The following is a 19,775-nucleotide window of genomic DNA, read 5'->3' on the forward strand; positions in this document are numbered from 1 at the left end:
GACCACCAAATCTTTAAATGCATATCACACTGTGGATGAATCAACAAGTGAATAATGATGAACTTCAGTTCATTAAATTTGACCTTTGAAGCCTTTCTCCACCATCGTCTTGAGGACATCCACATTTCCTCCACCGAAACGAGAGCCAAAAGCTTTGCCTAGATCCTACACACAAACACATGCATGTGCATGTGCATGTGCACACACACACACACACACACACATGCGCGCGCGCGCGCACACACACACACACACACACACACGCGCACACACACACACACACACACACACACACACACACACACACACACACACACACACATCACTGCAGTGCTTCATATCAGTCAATTTCTCACAAATTAAGAAAAACAGGTTTTCCCCACAAAGTTTACATTTTTTGAATAGTTTTGACTATGAAGTGTTACAGGACCCAAATGTGACAATATTTGTTATTGTCAAATCTGACAATATTTTGTATTGTCAAATCTGACAATATTTTGTATTGACAGATATGATTTTGTCCAGAAATCCAAGACTATCTTTATTGTAGGTAGAGAGATAACTGGGAAACGATGATCAAAACAGTCATTATTCTACATTCTTGTGATAACTTCTTGTAAACTAAGTAATGTTGAAGTTGAACAATTTATCAATTTGCTGGGGACCTCCTTCAAAGACTCTCTGGTGGTCTCTGGACCCCAGGAAGCTGCTTGACTTACCTCGGCCACGTGTGCCGCTACATCGATACCGACTTCGTCAGCCAGCGTTGCCATGCCGACCGGGAAACCAAAGCCTGTGGTCAACGCGTCCAGCTTCTTGGGCCCCACGCCTTCCTGAGAAGCCAGTGGAGATTTAGAAGCTTTTACACAAACTAACCTGGCAACTTTACACAATGTGCAAGTTCATTGGAATACTTCTTCCAGAATGAGCCTCTGTAAGGAGAAGCCCTGAGCGTACCTGCAGCACTCTGACAGCCTCCGCCAGCATGGGCGCCAGGCAGCGGGTGGTGTAAAACCCTGGACCGTCCTGTGGGTGGAGACAGAGAGACAGAGAGACGGATACAGAGAGAGAAGACAGATTGATAATTCAGCAAGGCATATGGATAATACTAGGGATGCTCAGATAACGTTTTTTTTGCCATATTGGCCGATACAATGCGTATCGATTGATGTTTTGTTACAGCAGCTGGGTTAGCAGTATTATAGTTATAAGAGTTTCTATTTGACGTACATTTCATACATCAAACTGAGTCCTGGTTAAAAGAGTATCCAGTCCAAATGTTCTTTTTTTCTACCTCAAGATTTACTTGATCATTATGTCAACAAAACCATGTGTGTGCGTTGTAGGTAGCACAAACAGGAGCACAATGCTCCGACTGTTGCCTGTGTTGACGAGTTGAGTTAAATACCCTCTGAAGATGTGTATCCATTTCAGACTGTGCATTGTTTTTGTTTTGTTTCTTACAATATTTGTACAGTATAAGTGAGTGTTCTGTTCTGTCTCACACACTTTGTGGAAATTCCACTGACAACATGTTTTTTATTTATTTATGTTTTTCCGATTCCCCTCCCCCCATTTTCTCCCCAACTGTACTTCCCCCCCTCCCCCCCTCTGCTGCTCCACCCTCTGTCGATCTGGGGAGAGCCGAAACTAGCACCATGCTTCCTACGACACATGCGCAGTCGCCAGCCGCTTCTTTTCACCCGACAGCTGGAGCCTCACCGGCAGGACGTAGCACGTGGGAGGATCACGCTATTCCCACCAGTTCCTTTCCACCCCGACCAGGCGCCCCCGACCGACCAGAGGAGGCGCTAGTGCAGCAACCAGGACACATACCCTCAATCCGGCTTCCCTCCCGCAGACACCAGACAATCGTGCCTGTATGGACGCCTGACCAAGCCGGAGGCAACACGAGGATGCGAACCTGCGCCCCTCGCGTTGGTAGGCAGGGAATCTACCGCTACACTACCCAGACGCCCACTGACAACATGTTTTAGGTTAGTTAGCATGTGTAGGTTAGTTAGCATGTGTAGGTTAGTTAGCATGTGTAGGTTAGTTAGCATGTGTAGGTTAGTTAGCATGTGACAATGGCACCAAGTCCATTGAGAATTGGCTCACAAGTTTTTGCAACCAGCGACTATGGGAATTCTCCAGTCTCATATTTATACTGAGTGAGTATAGTGATTCTGGTTGCTAGCAGGTGGATTGCGTCAGCCCCTAATGGACACAGTACAGATGGTCAGACTGTGGGAGGAGTTAGCCCTAATGGACACAGTACAGATGGTCAGACTGTGGGAGGAGTTAGCCCTAATGGACACAGTACAGATGGTCAGACTGTGGGAGGAGTTAGCCCTAATGGACACAGTGCAGATGGTCAGACCGTGGGAGGAGTTAGCCCTAATGGACACAGTGCAGATGGTCAGACTGTGGGAGGAGTTAGCCCTAATGGACACAGTACAGATGGTCAGACTGTGGGAGGAGTTAGCCCTAATGGACACAGTGCAGATGGTCAGATCGTGGGAGGAGTTAGCCCTAATGGACACAGTACAGATGGTCAGACTGTGGGAGGAGTTAGCCCTAATGGACACAGTGCAGATGGTCAGACCGTGGGAGGAGTTAGCCCTAATGGACACAGTACAGATGGTCAGACTGTGGGAGGAGTTAGCCCTAATGGACACAGTGCAGATGGTCAGACTGTGGGAGGAGTTAGCCCTAATGGACACAGTGCAGATGGTCAGACCGTGGGAGGAGTTAGCCCTAATGGACACAGTACAGATGGTCAGACTGTGGGAGGAGTTAGCCCTAATGGACACAGTACAGATGGTCAGACTGTGGGAGGAGTTAGCCCTAATGGACACAGTACAGATGGTCAGACTGTGGGAGGAGTTAGCCCTAATGGACACAGTACAGATGGTCAGACTGTGGGAGGAGTTAGCCCTAATGGACACAGTGCAGATGGTCAGATCGTGGGAGGAGTTAGCCCTAATGGACACAGTACAGATGGTCAGACTGTGGGAGGAGTTAGCCCTAATGGACACAGTGCAGATGGTCAGACTGTGGGAGGAGTTAGCCCTAATGGACACAGTACAGATGGTCAGACTGTGGGAGGAGTTAGCCCTAATGGACACAGTACAGATGGTCAGACTGTGGGAGGAGTTAGCCCTAATGGACACAGTGCAGATGGTCAGACCGTGGGAGGAGTTAGCCCTAATGGACACAGTGCAGATGGTCAGACTGTGGGAGGAGTTAGCCCTAATGGACACAGTACAGATGGTCAGAACGTGGGAAAAGTTAGCCCTAATGGACACAGTGCAGATGGTCAGAACGTGGGAGGAGTTAGCCCTAATGGACACAGTACAGATGGTCAGACTGTGGGAGGAGTTAGCCCTAATGGACACAGTGCAGATGGTCAGAACGTGGGAGGAGTTAGCCCCTAATGGACACAGTACAGATGGTCAGACTGTGGGAGGAGTTAGCCCTAATGGACACAGTACAGATGGTCAGACTGTGGGAGGAGTTAGCCCTAATGGACACAGTGCAGATGGTCAGACTGTGGGAGGAGTTAGCCCTAATGGACACAGTACAGATGGTCAGACTGTGGGAGGAGTTAGCCCTAATGGACACAGTACAGATGGTCAGACTGTAGGAGGAGTTAGCCCTAATGGACACAGTACAGATGGTCAGACTGTGGGAGGAGTTAGCCCTAATGGACACAGTACAGATGGTCAGACTGTGGGAGGAGTTAGCCCTAATGGACACAGTACAGATGGTCAGACCGTGGGAGGAGTTAGCCCTAATGGACACAGTGCAGATGGTCAGACTGTGGGAGGAGTTAGCCCCTAATGGACACAGTGCAGATGGTCAGACTGTGGGAGGAGTTAGCCCTAATGGACACAGTGCAGATGGTCAGACTGTGGGAGGAGTTAGCCCTAATGGACACAGTGCAGATGGTCAGAACGTGGGAGGAGTTAGCCCCTAATGGACACAGTACAGATGGTCAGACTGTGGGAGGAGTTAGCCCCTAATGGACACAGTACAGATGGTCAGACTGTGGGAGGAGTTAGCCCTAATGGACACAGTACAGATGGTCAGACTGTGGGAGGAGTTAGCCCTAATGGACACAGTGCAGATGGTCAGACTGTGGGAGGAGTTAGCCCTAATGGACACAGTACAGATGGTCAGACTGTGGGAGGAGTTAGCCCTAATGGACACAGTGCAGATGGTCAGACTGTGGGAGGAGTTAGCCCCTAATGGACACAGTGCAGATGGTCAGACCGTGGGAGGAGTTAGCCCTAATGGACACAGTACAGATGGTCAGACTGTGGGAGGAGTTAGCCCCTAATGGACACAGTGCAGATGGTCAGACTGTGGGAGGAGTTAGCCCCTAATGGACACAGTGCAGATGGTCAGACTGTGGGAGGAGTTAGCCCCTAATGGACACAGTGCAGATGGTCAGACTGTGGGAGGAGTTAGCCCCTAATGGACACAGTGCAGATGGTCAGACCGTGGGAGAAGTTAGCCCCTAATGGACACAGTACAGATGGTCAGACTGTGGGAGGAGTTAGCCCTAATGGACACAGTGCAGATGGTCAGACTGTGGGAGGAGTTAGCCCTAATGGACACAGTACAGATGGTCAGACTGTGGGAGGAGTTAGCCCCTAATGGACACAGTGCAGATGGTCAGACCGTGGGAGGAGTTAGCCCCTAATGGACACAGTGCAGATGGTCAGACCGTGGGAGGAGTTAGCCCCTAATGGACACAGTACAGATGGTCAGACTGTGGGAGGAGTTAGCCCTAATGGACACAGTGCAGATGGTCAGACTGTGGGAGGAGTTAGCCCTAATGGACACAGTACAGATGGTCAGACTGTGGGAGGAGTTAGCCCCTAATGGACACAGTGCAGATGGTCAGACCGTGGGAGGAGTTAGCCCCTAATGGACACAGTACAGATGGTCAGACTGTGGGAGGAGTTAGCCCTAATGGACACAGTACAGATGGTCAGAACGTGGGAGGAGTTAGCCCTAATGGACACAGTACAGATGGTCAGAACGTGGGAGGAGTTAGCCCCTAATGGACACAGTACAGATGGTCAGACTGTGGGAGGAGTTAGCCCTAATGGACACAGTACAGATGGTCAGAACGTGGGAGGAGTTAGCCCTAATGGACACAGTACAGATGGTCAGACTGTGGGAGGAGTTAGCCCTAATGGACACAGTACAGATGGTCAGACTGTGGGAGGAGTTAGCCCTAATGGACACAGTGCAGATGGTCAGACCGTGGGAGGAGTTAGCCCTAATGGACACAGTGCAGATGGTCAGACTGTGGGAGGAGTTAGCCCTAATGGACACAGTACAGATGGTCAGACTGTGGGAGGAGTTAGCCCTAATGGACACAGTACAGATGGTCAGACCGTGGGAGGAGTTAGCCCTAATGGACACAGTGCAGATGGTCAGACCGTGGGAGGAGTTAGCCCCTAATGGACACAGTGCAGATGGTCAGACTGTGGGAGGAGTTAGCCCTAATGGACACAGTACAGATGGTCAGACCGTGGGAGGAGTTAGCCCCTAATGGACACAGTGCAGATGGTCAGACCGTGGGAGGAGTTAGCCCTAATGGACACAGTGCAGATGGTCAGACCGTGGGAGGAGTTAGCCCTAATGGACACAGTGCAGATGGTCAGAACGTGGGAGGAGTTAGCCCTAATGGACACAGTACAGATGGTCAGAACGTGGGAGGAGTTAGCCCTAATGGACACAGTACAGATGGTCAGACTGTGGGAGGAGATAGCCCTAATGGACACAGTGCAGATGGTCAGACTGTGGGAGGAGTTAGCCCCTAATGGACACAGTACAGATGGTCAGACTGTGGGAGGAGTTAGCCCTAATGGACACAGTACAGATGGTCAGAACGTGGGAGGAGTTAGCCCTAATGGACACAGTGCAGATGGTCAGACTGTGGGAGGAGTTAGCCCCTAATGGACACAGTACAGATGGTCAGACTGTGGGAGGAGTTAGCCCTAATGGACACAGTACAGATGGTCAGACTGTGGGAGGAGTTAGCCCTAATGGACACAGTGCAGATGGTCAGACTGTGGGAGGAGTTAGCCCCTAATGGACACAGTACAGATGGTCAGACCGTGGGAGGAGTTAGCCCTAATGGACACAGTGCAGATGGTCAGACCGTGGGAGGAGTTAGCCCCTAATGGACACAGTGCAGATGGTCAGACTGTGGGAGGAGTTAGCCCTAATGGACACAGTACAGATGGTCAGACTGTGGGAGGAGTTAGCCCTAATGGACACAGTACAGATGGTCAGACTGTGGGAGGAGTTAGCCCTAATGGACACAGTGCAGATGGTCAGACTGTGGGAGGAGTTAGCCCTAATGGACACAGTGCAGATGGTCAGACTGTGGGAGGAGTTAGCCCTAATGGACACAGTACAGATGGTCAGAACGTGGGAGGAGTTAGCCCTAATGGACACAGTGCAGATGGTCAGACCGTGGGAGGAGTTAGCCCTAATGGACACAGTGCAGATGGTCAGACCGTGGGAGGAGTTAGCCCTAATGGACACAGTGCAGATGGTCAGATCGTGGGAGGAGTTAGCCCTAATGGACACAGTGCAGATGGTCAGAACGTGGGAGGAGTTAGCCCTAATGGACACAGTGCAGATGGTCAGACTGTGGGAGGAGTTAGCCCCTAATGGACACAGTACAGATGGTCAGACTGTGGGAGGAGTTAGCCCTAATGGACACAGTACAGATGGTCAGACTGTGGGAGGAGTTAGCCCTAATGGACACAGTACAGATGGTCAGACTGTGGGAGGAGTTAGCCCTAATGGACACAGTACAGATGGTCAGACTGTGGGAGGAGTTAGCCCTAATGGACACAGTACAGATGGTCAGACTGTGGGAGGAGTTAGCCCCTAATGGACACAGTACAGATGGTCAGACTGTGGGAGGAGTTAGCCCTAATGGACACAGTACAGATGGTCAGACCGTGGGAGGAGTTAGCCCCTAATGGACACAGTACAGATGGTCAGACTGTGGGAGGAGTTAGCCCTAATGGACACAGTGCAGATGGTCAGACTGTGGGAGGAGTTAGCCCCTAATGGACACAGTACAGATGGTCAGACTGTGGGAGGAGTTAGCCCTAATGGACACAGTACAGATGGTCAGACTGTGGGAGGAGTTAGCCCTAATGGACACAGTACAGATGGTCAGACTGTGGGAGGAGTTAGCCCTAATGGACACAGTACAGATGGTCAGACTGTGGGAGGAGTTAGCCCTAATGGACACAGTACAGATGGTCAGAACGTGGGAGGAGTTAGCCCTAATGGACACAGTACAGATGGTCAGACTGTGGGAGGAGTTAGCCCTAATGGACACAGTACAGATGGTCAGACTGTGGGAGGAGTTAGCCCTAATGGACACAGTGCAGATGGTCAGACCGTGGGAGGAGCCTAATGGACACAGTACAGATGGTCAGACCGTGGGAGGAGCCTAATGGACACAGTACAGATGGTCAGACTCTCACCCCGACCACGATGATGATCTTGCCCTGCTTGAGGCCCACGCTGACCGCCGAGGCCGTGGTGTCTCTGGACGTCTGGTCGGTGGTGATGATCTCCAGCAGCTGCATCTTGTCCACCGGGGAGAAGTAGTGCATGCCGATCACCTGCGTGCACACACACATGCGCACACGCACAGACACACACACACACATGCGCATGCACGCACGCACACGCGCGCACACACACACACACACACACACAGGCACAGGCACACGCACATGCACACACGCACGCACACACACACACACACACACACACCGTTGAAAACAATCAACAAAGTGGCAGAGAAAATGCAGACTTGGAATAGACCAAATCAGCGGGATGTTTACATTTACTTCCGGGTACCCCTGAGGTCCACACATTATAATGGCGGTGGACGGCACAAACTGACGTGTTGAAGACAAAAACAGACAAAGAAGACAAAAATGGTTTGTCCGTGTTGTGTTGTTGTTTAATATCATTCATAACAACACTTTCACTAACGTTAGTGGAGACCAGACTAGCTAATTTACCTGTTGGACCAGACCAGAGTAGACTTGAAGCTAAATTAAATTAACGTGGCGTCAGTAGCTCTGTCTGTAACGTTAACGAGTCTGCAAAAAAACAGCGAGTTTGACAGACAAACAAACGTTATTAGCTAGCTAACACTACATAAAACAAACACAGAAGAAAGGCTAGATACGTCGGACAAGCATGTTTACCAACCATTTAACCATTTAAATTGAAAGTAGTCGGCCGAAAACAGCGAGAGGGTTTGACAGCATTTATTTGACAACACGCACATTTAAACCTGCCGCCTTCCCCAAGTGGTACCCGGAAGTAAATTTGTTTACATGGTGACGTCACGGTGATTTGGTCTATAGAGGAACTGCAAAAAAACGTTGTGTATTGCTGCAGAGTAAATAAAGACCGACCATGTTCTTGGTGATGGTCTTGTTTGTTTACGGTAAATTAATGATATGAACGTCTCAAAATGATAATAAATGAATGATAATGTATAATAATGTGATAATGATTAGAAGTTTATCTGACCTTCTCGGGGCGTTTGCTGGCAGCAGCGATGTCCTTGATGGGCAGAGCGGAGGTGTTGGAGGCAAAGATACAGTGGGGAGAGGTGACCTGCCAACACAGAGGGAGGAATAAAACACCCCACATCGTGCATTTAGTTACCCCGTGCACGCAGAATATCACAATCACTTTGACTGACACAGTAGGTCATCAGATTACAGATGAGGAATTTGACTTAGTTTAAGTATGCAGCATAGCGGTCACATCAATAATTAGAAGGCAAGAAATGACAGAAAGACAAAATCACAAAAAAAATCAAAAGTGCAGTCCAGTATTCACCACGCCCACTTTTTCTCTCTTCCGCGTTCAATGCAAACGTATTTGTTCTTCCGGTTCAGCGCTAGAAATGCCTACTGTGGCTAATATTAGCCGCTAGTTAGTTGTTATATGGCAGTTAAATGCCACTGAATGACCAAATTGATATAACTTTTAACCATTTCGAGTAACACTGTTTCCATAGGGATCACCAGCGTTAGTTTGTTGTTTATAACGTGGCTATATTCATAACGTTTTCTATCTCGGATGCGTTATTTCGAATCCCACATAGGTTACGCCCGGCGCAACCTATGTGGGTTTCAGGACGAAACAGTAACGTCATCTTTAGAGCACAATATTCCTGGAATGCAAGTTTAACTAAACAGTTACATGTCCTCTGCATTCTACATAAAATTAAGATATTACGGGTTGTTTTATTTTGTATGTTACATACTTATTGGCCAAGATATGTTACTTTATGGGGGAGTAATTCTGCCAGTTTAGGAGGGGAGTGTGGGCGGCCATTTTGCCTGCGGGGTTTTTGGCAAGTCTAAACGGAAATACTATTACGAAATGACGTAATGCGGAAGCGTCCATGTGTGGGCAAAATATAAGGTGAATAGAGTGCCGCAGGAATGAGTCCGGAAAACAACAGGGCTCGTACGTGTAAGTGAAGGGCATTTTAGTACGGCCATTTTGGTTAAATGCACCACTTATATGACTTGAAGTGTTTTCTGAAAATGATAATAATAATAAAAAAACATTTACGTCACAGATTGTCATAAAAGTGGTCCTCGTTTGTGAAGATGATCTTGCTGAACACAAACTTCGCTGTTTCATAAACTTTTGTTAACCACAGATCTTATTTCATTCATTTAACCTAAATTCCCATACTAAAATGCCATTGCCTTTTCCCCCCTAGGGCTGTGAATCTTCACTGGCCTCACGATTCGATTCGATTACGATTAATCTGTCAACGATTCGATTCGATTCGATTAAACGATGCATCACGATGCATCGCGATGCATCTTAAATCGATGCATCACTTTTTCCGCAATACATGATTTATTTTTTCTCACTGTGTGGCTACTTTTAAAATAAAAGTGCATTTGGAATTGCATTGTATTATGATCCATAATTAAAATAAACTATTTTATTTGATTATATATTTTTTTTTTTATAATCGATTTTTGATATTTGTTCATCGATGCAGAATCGTGCACGTCCGCATCGCGATGCATCTTATAATCGATTATTTTTGACACCCCTACTACGCACCAGCAGCGTAGGGACGTGTGGGTAAGCCTACAGAAATACATGATCCCTGCGGTAGGCTACTCTATAAACAACAGACAGATCCACAGACAAACGTGCTCACCTGTGGTAGGCTACTCTATAAACAACAGACAGATCCACAGACAAACGTGCTCACCGCCTCCACCTCCTTGAGGACTCTGTGTTTGATGTGGATGTCCTCGAACACGGCCTCGATCACCATGTCTGCAGACTGGAAGCTGGAGTAGTCCAGCTGGGCTGAGAGGTTGGACATGATGGTATCCCGATCAAACGACGACAACGCCTTCTTCTTCACCTTGTCGTTGAGGCTGGAGATGCAGACAGAGCACATCGAAAAGGGATTTAGATTATTCGGCAAAATGGTTTCTAACATTTTTGAGATCTTTGAGAAATGAACAACACATTTTTGAGGAATAGTGCCGTTTTCTGTGGTGCTGTATGGCAGTGGTTCTCAATGTGGGGCCCGGGGACCACCAAGGGGTCCTTGAGCGGGGTTCCAGGGGTCCCCAGCAAAATGATTAATTGTTCAACTTCAACATTATTTAATTTACAAGAATTTAACACAGAAAATGTCTGTTTTGATCATAGTCTCTCTGTTATCTCTCCACCTACATGGACTCAGGCGCCTAAAGAAATTTGGGCTAAGGCCAGAAATCCTTAGGGACTTCTAGAGAGGCACCATTTAAAGCCTGCTGACTGGCTGCTTCACCACCTGGTACGGGAACTGTACCACCATGGACCGCAGGGCGCTACGAAGAGTGAGACGCGCAGCCCAGCACGTAACAGGATGTGAGCTGCCAGAACTGCAGGAACTATATAACCAGCGGTACCTCAGGAGGTCCCTGAAGATCATCAAAGATACAAACCATACCAACAAAAGCCTGTTCTCCCTGTTACCCTCAGGGAGAAGATACAGGGTCCCAAAAGCACGCACAAATCGCTTGAGGGACAGTTTCTTCCCGCAGGCTACGAGACTCCTTAACATACACAAATAGTGTAGTAGCTGTACTGTATCGCACTGTAGATGCTACCATTATGTATGTGTAATGTTTAATTGTATGTTTAATTAGGTATATGCTATTTGCACCTGTACGTCAAATACGTTGAATTCAAAATGTTTAAGTACGTCCAAAGTATGCACATGACTTCTGCACCTATGTGCAGTGAATATGCCACTGTCTCTGACTTGTCTTATCACTCTACTGCCTTATTGCTTGTTGTGTCTCTTGTTGTTTTTGCACTCATATGCCCTGTTATATTTGTACTATGTTGTAAACGGAGTTCACAGCACAATAATTTCACACGTGATACTTGTACTACGGAGTGACAATAAAAATCTTGAATCTTGAATCTTGAACCTACAATACAGACAGTCCGTTATCTCTCCACCTACAATAGACTCTATACAATCTTTTCTAGTAATAAAAAATATTCACAGATTTGGGTTAGACAGACAAAATCTCATCCAATAGCCGGTCTGTGGCTTTAATGTGGACTAAATTAGGTCCTTGACATGAAAAAGGTTGAGAATCTGCTGTATGGTCATTAACAGACTGCTGTGGTGTGATGGCGGCCTCTAGTGGATATGTTATGCTAATGCTCCAACTGCTCTGTGATAGGACTGTGAGAGTCAGTATCCAAGGCTGCATTTACACTGCAGGTCTTGATGCTCAGATCTGACTTTTTGCCTATATTTTTACCTTCCGCTTACATCTCCCTTTAAAAGTGACTCAGATCTGATGCAATTGTCTGTTTTTTGCCGGTATCACATGGTGAATCAATGGTATTTCATGCCGTGGGCCGGCAGGTTAAGTGGGCGGTTGGAAATATGCCAAATCAATAAATTCCTCATCTAAAATACCCTAATATTGTGTGTCCTATATATAGCCTAAGAGTGATGTTGCGAATAGGCTACAACTTAAATATAGACTTTAAAAAAAAAATCTGCCCCCGGCCGCTGTTATGTTGAATGTTTGGTGAAAAAAGGATAAAAATATAGCAGACGCGTTTTTAACTGTAGCGCACCGTTCAAAAGCTGCACACAGCAGCAACAGTCCCACCAGCCAGCGCTGGGCCTGCTTTGACTTGACGCAGGAGGAAACCAAAATGTCAAAGCAGTCGTCCCGAGACCAGTTCTTCTTTCAATCTAAGTAACGATGGACGGTGCAACTACAAGTACTTCAGCCGAGGTCAGCAAGACGGCAAAAGACGGCAACCGTGTATAATAGAAGAGTCGCGACATCTCCATTCACTCCAATGGACCAGTTTTTTTACTCTCAATAGTTCCAGGAAGTAAGATCCTGGATTAAGCAGCACTGTTGAGTTGCAGCAAAATCACTGCTGTGATGTACTTTGAAAGGATTTTTTTTTTTTTTTTTTTTTTGTACATTATCAGCTTTATTTTAGCATTCAAAAGTAGCGTGAGCCCCCTTCCTGGCTGTTCATTGGCTAATGAGTCACGCATTTTGGTCCTCCGCTGACACCACTCTCTCTCTAAATTGCTCTGGTCTGACTCTATGGGAGCAGGCTGTGGGTAGAACACCTGCCATTGGCCCCGACTGTTTCAGTTGGAAGTCTCCTCCCCTTCCGCAATCGCCCTGTTTTCAAAGTCCCCATGACTCCAAGAAACAACAACGCGCTCGGAGCTACAGCAGCAACCTGAACCTACACACTGAACATGGCAAATTGTACATACTCCACATACATCTTTTACTGTTCTGTGTGCAGCTTTCTTTTGTGGGGATTTAGACATTTGGTTCCAGCAAAACAAGTCTCTCCCTCCGTCCCCTCACCAGAATGATAGTGGGTTGAATCAGACCTTTTACCCATGCTAGCACAGCACTAAAACAAAGTATGGAGATAGGTCTGGCTAAGCTACACACAACCTGTGTGTGTGTCTCAGTGTGTGTGTGTGTGTGTGTGTGTTTTACCCTTTGTACACCTGCTGCTGTCCTCTGCTGATGCCATCGACTGTGGTGTCCTTTAGGATGGTGCTCAGGCCTTTGTCCACAGACACCTGGGCGACACCCGCTCCCATCAGCCCTGCACCCAGGATGGCCAGCCTCCTGATGCACACACACACGCACGCACACGCACACACACACACACACACACACACACACACACACGCACACACACACGATGCAGCGTTTAGTGCGCGTGGGCATCGTATTTCCCGCTACGAGGCAATACAGCAAATCTTTTTCGTCGGTCGTCAACCCCGGGGTCTACAGCTCTTACTTGACTTCCTTCTCCGGGGTCCCAAAGCGGTTCTTCTTGCAGGTCACCTGACCCTGGTAAAGGCCAATCAGAGCCTTGGACTCTGAGGTCATCGCCAGTTTCCCAAAGTTCTGCATTATAGAGAAATTCAATTTTTTATTGATGCAATAGATTGATAATAGATTATAACGTAGGCCAATAACAAGGATACAGGTGCTTTTGAAATTGTACATTTCTTTGGAGGCAAACCCACCACAGCTTCTGCCAGATAGCCCGCCTCTGCACCTTTCTCCATCCCTGTCTCCACGCTCTGCACACAAACACAACAGAGAGTGATACAGAGACACACATTATTAGTTTGCCATCTCTTTTATGTAGTCATATTATTTGTCTTTATATGTTGTTCAACTTGTTTTGGTCTTCTCTACAACATTGTGAGGTTTTAACTTTTAGGTGAGGCTTCAGATAAGCCCATTGAGTTTTCTGATTCTGATTCACTTCAATAGCCCCAGTAAGTAATCAGATTACACACGAGGAATTTGACTAAATGTAAGTATGTAGCATAGCGGTCACACTTATAGAAGAAGACAAAAACAATAAAGACAATCACAAATATTTAAGTCACAGTCCTTTAAAGTGACGTATGATGGGAGGGGCCGGGGATAGAGGGGGAACGTCCTGGTATTTTATAGTAAGTCTTTGGCACAGCTGGATCCTCTGCTGATCTGGGGAGAGTTGTAGACTAGCAACTGCTTCCCCCGATACATGTGCAGTCACCAGCCGCTATTTTTCCCCTGACAGCGAGGTGTTTCACTGGCAGGACATACTAGTGCATGGGAGGATCACGCTACTCCCCCCAGTTCTCCTCCCCCGAGAACAGGTGCCCCGACCGACCAGAGGAGGTGCTAGCGCAGCAACCAGGACACATACTGGCCAAATGTGCCAGTGTGGACGCCCGACCAAGCCAGCGGTAACACGGGGGCTTCGAACCTGCGACCCTCGTGTCGGTAGGCAGGAAATCTAGTGCTCCACTCGGCGGTTCCTGACCTGGATGATTTTGACGGGAGCAGGGTAGAGTCCTTTGGTCTGTTTCTGGACCTTCTCGTTGACCGTCTTGTAGATCTTCCTCCTCACGAAGCCGAGGCCCATCACCGCGTCCTGCAACTCTGTTCACGCAGACACACATACTGAGTCACCTTGTTTATTAAAGATTAATTTAGAGTTCTCTTACTAGTTTTCCCTCTACGCCTCAAATGCTCAGAGTTGATCTAAATAGTAAACCGTGACATTTTGAGTAGGTCTGTGACTCACTCTGCATCAGGCCCTTCTCCTTTGTCAGAGGAACCGTCTTGTTGGCGATTCCTTTGGCCAGGCCCACTGCCACTTCCTCCAGGTACTCGATAGTCCTCTCCTCCGCAGGCTTCAGACCAGGACCTGGGGTCAACCACCATGGAGAAGAACAATGGGGAAACAGGACAGCATTTCTCATGTACCGTAATCTCTCTCTCTCACTGCCCCAAATCTGAGAATATTTCTATTATGATCTAGATTATGATTTTGTCCAGAATTCCATGACGACCTCTATTGTAGGTAGAGAAGTAACCAAATGAGTAAAACAGCCATTCTTCACAAGTTCAAGTTCTATATATTCATAATCAGGCTCCTCATGTTCTTCTCGGTGATATGATGAAGCGTCTTTGGGTTTCTGGCACAACCACTAGAGGTGCTGCTGCAGGGAACTGCAAAGTGCCTTATCGCAAAAACAAACAGCTTTCTCTGTACAGCGGTCTAAAATATGGAATCCATTACCCACACATCTGAATCAAGATCATAATTGGGATCATTTTAAATCCAAACTAAAAGAGTTCCTGAAGAGTCATGTACTCAGAACCTCGTGTCACCAGGTTCTTCCCGAGGAGAAGAGCCTGGTTCCCATTACACTTGAATGACGCCTCTCGACGTGCTTCCGGCGTCGACACCGTAACCTTAACATGTAAACCGAATACGTGCGACATTTTTATCGTTCCCCCGTTGAAACGCTGATTCGAGTTGTGTAGGATAAGTAGTCACCACAAACAGGCGGCGATGCCATATTGCATCAACTTTTTTTGTTTTATGTTTACTATATCACTTTTTAACGTTAGTCACGTCGTGTTATCAGGCTCTAGCTAGCTAACGTTAGCTACACGGATTGGCACACATGTATCTGGTAAACGGGTTCCGGTTTCTGCCACTGCGCATTGGTTTACGCCCCTAGGTCCAGAACGGCTCCAGACTATGTACTCATGAGTGACTCTGTCGTTCTCGTGTGTGTGTGTGTGTGTGTGTGTGTGTGCTAGTGGTTTTATGTTGATAATATCCATTTGTGTGTGTGTGTGTGTGTGTTTTCTATCTCTGTTGTTTATTCTTTTTAATAGTGTGTTTTACAAAAGCCCATCTAGGGAACAACATTGAAATAAATGTTGTGATGTATGACATCAGAGTGTTTCTGTTTAAATGTTCTATATTTGTCCCTATTCAAATAAACATTGAATGAACCAATTCTCTAACTGTGTTCACTTCTTGTCAATGAAATAATGGTGAAGTTTATCAATTCATCAATTTGCTGGGGTCCCCCTGGAGCAAAGGTGGTCCCCGGACCCCATGCTGCCGTCATCTATAGACGTCACACACAGGAGGAGTCCAAACAAGTCGTCTAACTCAAGTTCACTCAAATATCGTTCATATGAAAAGACTAGTTGTATTTTTTGTCAATACCTGACATTTTCGACTGCTGCTTCCTGCAATCTTCATCAGAGACGTCAGACGTGATGTTGCATGTTTACAGGACTGTAAACCGGGATCAGGGTTTATATGTTGTCTCATACCTGGGACGCAGTCCTCCATAAAACTACCGACCAACCTATCACAACCATCTATCCACCTATCCAGGTGTCATGGCCAAGTCTACATAAAGCAGCCATATGACAACGTCACAGCAACATCACGTGATGTCTCTGATGAAGATTGCAGGAAGCAGCAGTCGAACATGTCAGGTATTGACAAACAAGGCGAGGTCAGAACCTAGCGTATGGCCAGCGCGATAAATCGATAGGCCTGCACGATATGAGGAAAATCTGCGATGCGCGATAACATTGTTCAATATAGCGATGACGATACGACTTGCGATAAATAAACAAATATTAAAGTATGCATATTAGCTATCCAGTTCCTATGTCTTTCTGCTTTAATAATGCTAACATAGACCCCAAACATAGCCTATGCCCACTGAATAAAGAAATGACATACACACTGACTCTAGCTGAAACTACACACAGCGTGTTTGGGCTTTGGCAGAGGGGCGGAGCGCACTGTTGCAAGGGAAAGGTGTACGCTGGATTTACAACACAAGGCAAAATGATCAGATGCTGAGTGTGAATGCATGACGCATGTGAATAAAACCACTTTTGTGATTCATTGCGTTTCAGGCAGTCTTTGCGATGTGTCGGCACTCAAAACGGCACACAAATTGGACTGGACAAAGCCAGATATACTGTAGGGCCCGCTTGCGCTGGCCAAAAATACAACTAACCTTTTCAGATGAACAATATTTAGGGTTAGGGTTACTTACCCAGAGGGTCGACGAGCTGGTGCACCAGACCCATCTTCTTAGCTTTATCAGCCCGGATGTTCCTGCCTGTAAGCATCATGTCAAACGCCCCGGGGAGACCCACCTACACACACACACACACGCACACGCACACGCACACGCACATGCACACACACACACACACACAGAGGAGAAGAGTGTTTGCCTACCTTTCAGCGTTTAACAGATCGTGCAAGCTCTACTGACAAGCTGTTAACCAACTGACTGAGCAGAGATGAACTGATGTCACTATTAAACGTGGTTTTGTAACCGGAGTGGCTCAGCTACACACAGTGTTTCTGTGACATCATGGTACCTTCAGTACTGTGGAGGTTGTGTGCAAAACACTCCTTGTTGAAGAGTTCAATCAAAGAACTTACATGACCAAGAAGTGAAAGGTAATAGGTTGTTCCACTGCAACATCAGCAGCACGCAGCAGAGCTATTCGCCTCCGCCATTTTGGACTGAAGGAGACTATACCGTAAACGTCCCACCTAACAAGTGCTGTACTACCGAAATGGCCTGTGTTGTTCCTGGTCATGGTTCAGTTCAGTTATGTTGTAGCATACAGTATGTTTATAGTGCAAGGAGGCATTTTCCATCCAAAACGGCAGCAGCACTGTTGTCAAAAAAGCACCAGTTTCGTCTCTTGCCTTCTATAGATGTTTTAGCTTGACAACAACAAAAAATTGAACCCCAGCTCACTTCCTGTTGCAGTGTTTGCTAAAGACAGAAAAGAAAAGAAAAATTTAAGTTGAGGACGGACCATTGTGTGAAAACTGTCTATACTCTCTTTGGTTAAAAGATCACCCTTCGTTTATGTCAACAACACAACTTCACTTCCTAGTTGTCAGACACCACACAACGTAATCACCCTCTAGGCCCTGCTGGTGTACGGGACACATAGTTCACCAATAATCTACTAACAGTAGTGTGAATTGATTGTAAACACATAAGAACACGGGCGAGATCGCAGTGAATGATCCGTAGTGTTGTGAAATAAATTCATGCATAATAATCGTGAGATGGGACCATCAAAATCTATAATCATTGCATCCCTACTGAGCAGTGTGCAGTGTCGGGGGTAACAAATTACAAAAGTAACATATTACATGTAATATATTTCTTTTAGCACTAATTCAGTAATATAACTTATTACTAATAGGATTTCAGTAATATTATACCAGTTACTTTGTCAAGTAACACAAGTTACAAATTGAGTTACGGTACATTTGTTTAATCAAAGCACATAATTAAATAAGGATACAATCATTTCCTAATCAAATTGTGTGTTTTTATGCAAATATAGATGACAATATAGATGGCAATATCAATAACAAAGGAAAATGATAACATTTAGAATGTTGGACGGTTTACACTGACATCAAGACAGTTGAAATTATTTTTCAGGATGGTTCTGCTGCGGCGATGCCATTCTGCTACTGCTGTTATTACAGTGAAGGTAACGCAAAAGTAGTGTAATAAGTAACAAGTTACTCTACACAGACAGTAATATTGTAAAGTAACTTATTACTCTAAAATTAAAGTAACTAGTAATATGTAGTATATTACATTTTGAAAGTAACTTGCCCAGCACTGGCAGTGTGTGTGGTGTGTGTGTGTGTGCGTGTGTGTGCATGTGCGTGTGCGTGTGCGTGTGTTCATACCATCTTGGGCAGTCTCTGAGTGCCTCCCGCTCCAGGCAGCAGGCCCAGCATGACCTCCGGCGTGCCCAGGATGGTTTTGCGGCTCTTGGTGGCGACGCGGTACTGACACGCTATCGCAAACTAGACCCGGGAAAACACAACATCAAATCATGCCAGAAGTTGTCCCCACATTATTCTCAGCTAACAGACCCTTTTCACGACAACCATTTTGAGGTGGTAAAGCAGGAAGTAAAGCAGGTCTAACCAAAACCATGATGGCTCTTAGTTGTTCAGGCCAGGGCCCTCACTAATCTTACTTTACCACGTCAAAACTGTTGCTGTGAAAAGGGCCGATACTGTCTGACACAGCCCTACCTCCAGGCCTCCACCCAGGCAGGAGCCGTTGATGGCAGCGACAATGGGGATGGGAGACTTCTCGATCCTCTCGAACATCTTCTGACCCTCCTGAGAGAGAGCGGTGACCTCCTCGCTGCTCTTACAGGCCTGGATCATACTACCATAAAGAAGTCAAGATACTGCTTTACTCAACAGTTCACTGGATCATACAGGTACTACCATAAAGAAGTCAGAGTGCTTCAATGTTGTCATGTCATTTTTTAGCTATATTATTATCATCATTAACATCTACATTTTTCTATAACATGTACATTTTAACAATGTTTTATCACAAGTTGCCATTTGCATCTGTAAACTAGGCTTTTGGCTAATTCTGGCATAATTACAGCAATGTTTATTAATATGAACGGTCCCTGTCAAATAAATAAATAAATAAATAAATAAATAAATAAATAAATAAATAAACAAACAAACAAACAAACAAACAAACAAACAAACAAACCAAATCCTTACTAGGCCTATCTGCAATACCTAAAAGGTACCTTTTAAGTTGCATGTTTCCCCTAAACTGCACAGTTTAACAAAATCGAGGGAACAAATTGTATCTTGTGTACCAAAATGGACTAAAACGTGCGCACGTGACAGTAAATCTTGGACTCAATGTTATTTCTTTCTCTCCCGACATCCGTACCTTTCTTTTTTCCCACAGCGCTGGGCCCATAAGATGGAAAAGTCAG

General features: G+C 46.3%; 1 protein-coding gene across 1 annotated transcript in view; it reads right to left on the bottom strand.

Moving 5' to 3' along the window:
* The window catches only part of hadhaa (hydroxyacyl-CoA dehydrogenase trifunctional multienzyme complex subunit alpha a), a 28,900-nt gene that overhangs the window by 2,298 nt on the left and 6,827 nt on the right, over window positions 1-19,775 (bottom strand). The window contains exons 5-18 of the mRNA XM_083643268.1: window positions 19,057-19,195; window positions 18,703-18,822; window positions 17,018-17,120; window positions 14,719-14,841; window positions 14,455-14,573; window positions 13,661-13,717; window positions 13,429-13,538; window positions 13,119-13,253; window positions 10,325-10,496; window positions 8,602-8,688; window positions 7,533-7,673; window positions 958-1,026; window positions 720-833; window positions 84-165 (exon numbers count right to left, since the gene is read on the bottom strand). Of these exons, the coding sequence (XP_083499394.1) occupies window positions 84-165; window positions 720-833; window positions 958-1,026; window positions 7,533-7,673; window positions 8,602-8,688; window positions 10,325-10,496; window positions 13,119-13,253; window positions 13,429-13,538; window positions 13,661-13,717; window positions 14,455-14,573; window positions 14,719-14,841; window positions 17,018-17,120; window positions 18,703-18,822; window positions 19,057-19,195 (1,571 nt within the window). The remainder of the gene's footprint in view (window positions 1-83; window positions 166-719; window positions 834-957; window positions 1,027-7,532; window positions 7,674-8,601; window positions 8,689-10,324; window positions 10,497-13,118; window positions 13,254-13,428; window positions 13,539-13,660; window positions 13,718-14,454; window positions 14,574-14,718; window positions 14,842-17,017; window positions 17,121-18,702; window positions 18,823-19,056; window positions 19,196-19,775) is intronic.

Source organism: Poromitra crassiceps (assembly GCF_964638095.1).
Source record: "Poromitra crassiceps genome assembly, chromosome: 9".
NCBI classification, from domain to species: Eukaryota; Metazoa; Chordata; class Actinopteri; order Beryciformes; family Melamphaidae; genus Poromitra; species Poromitra crassiceps.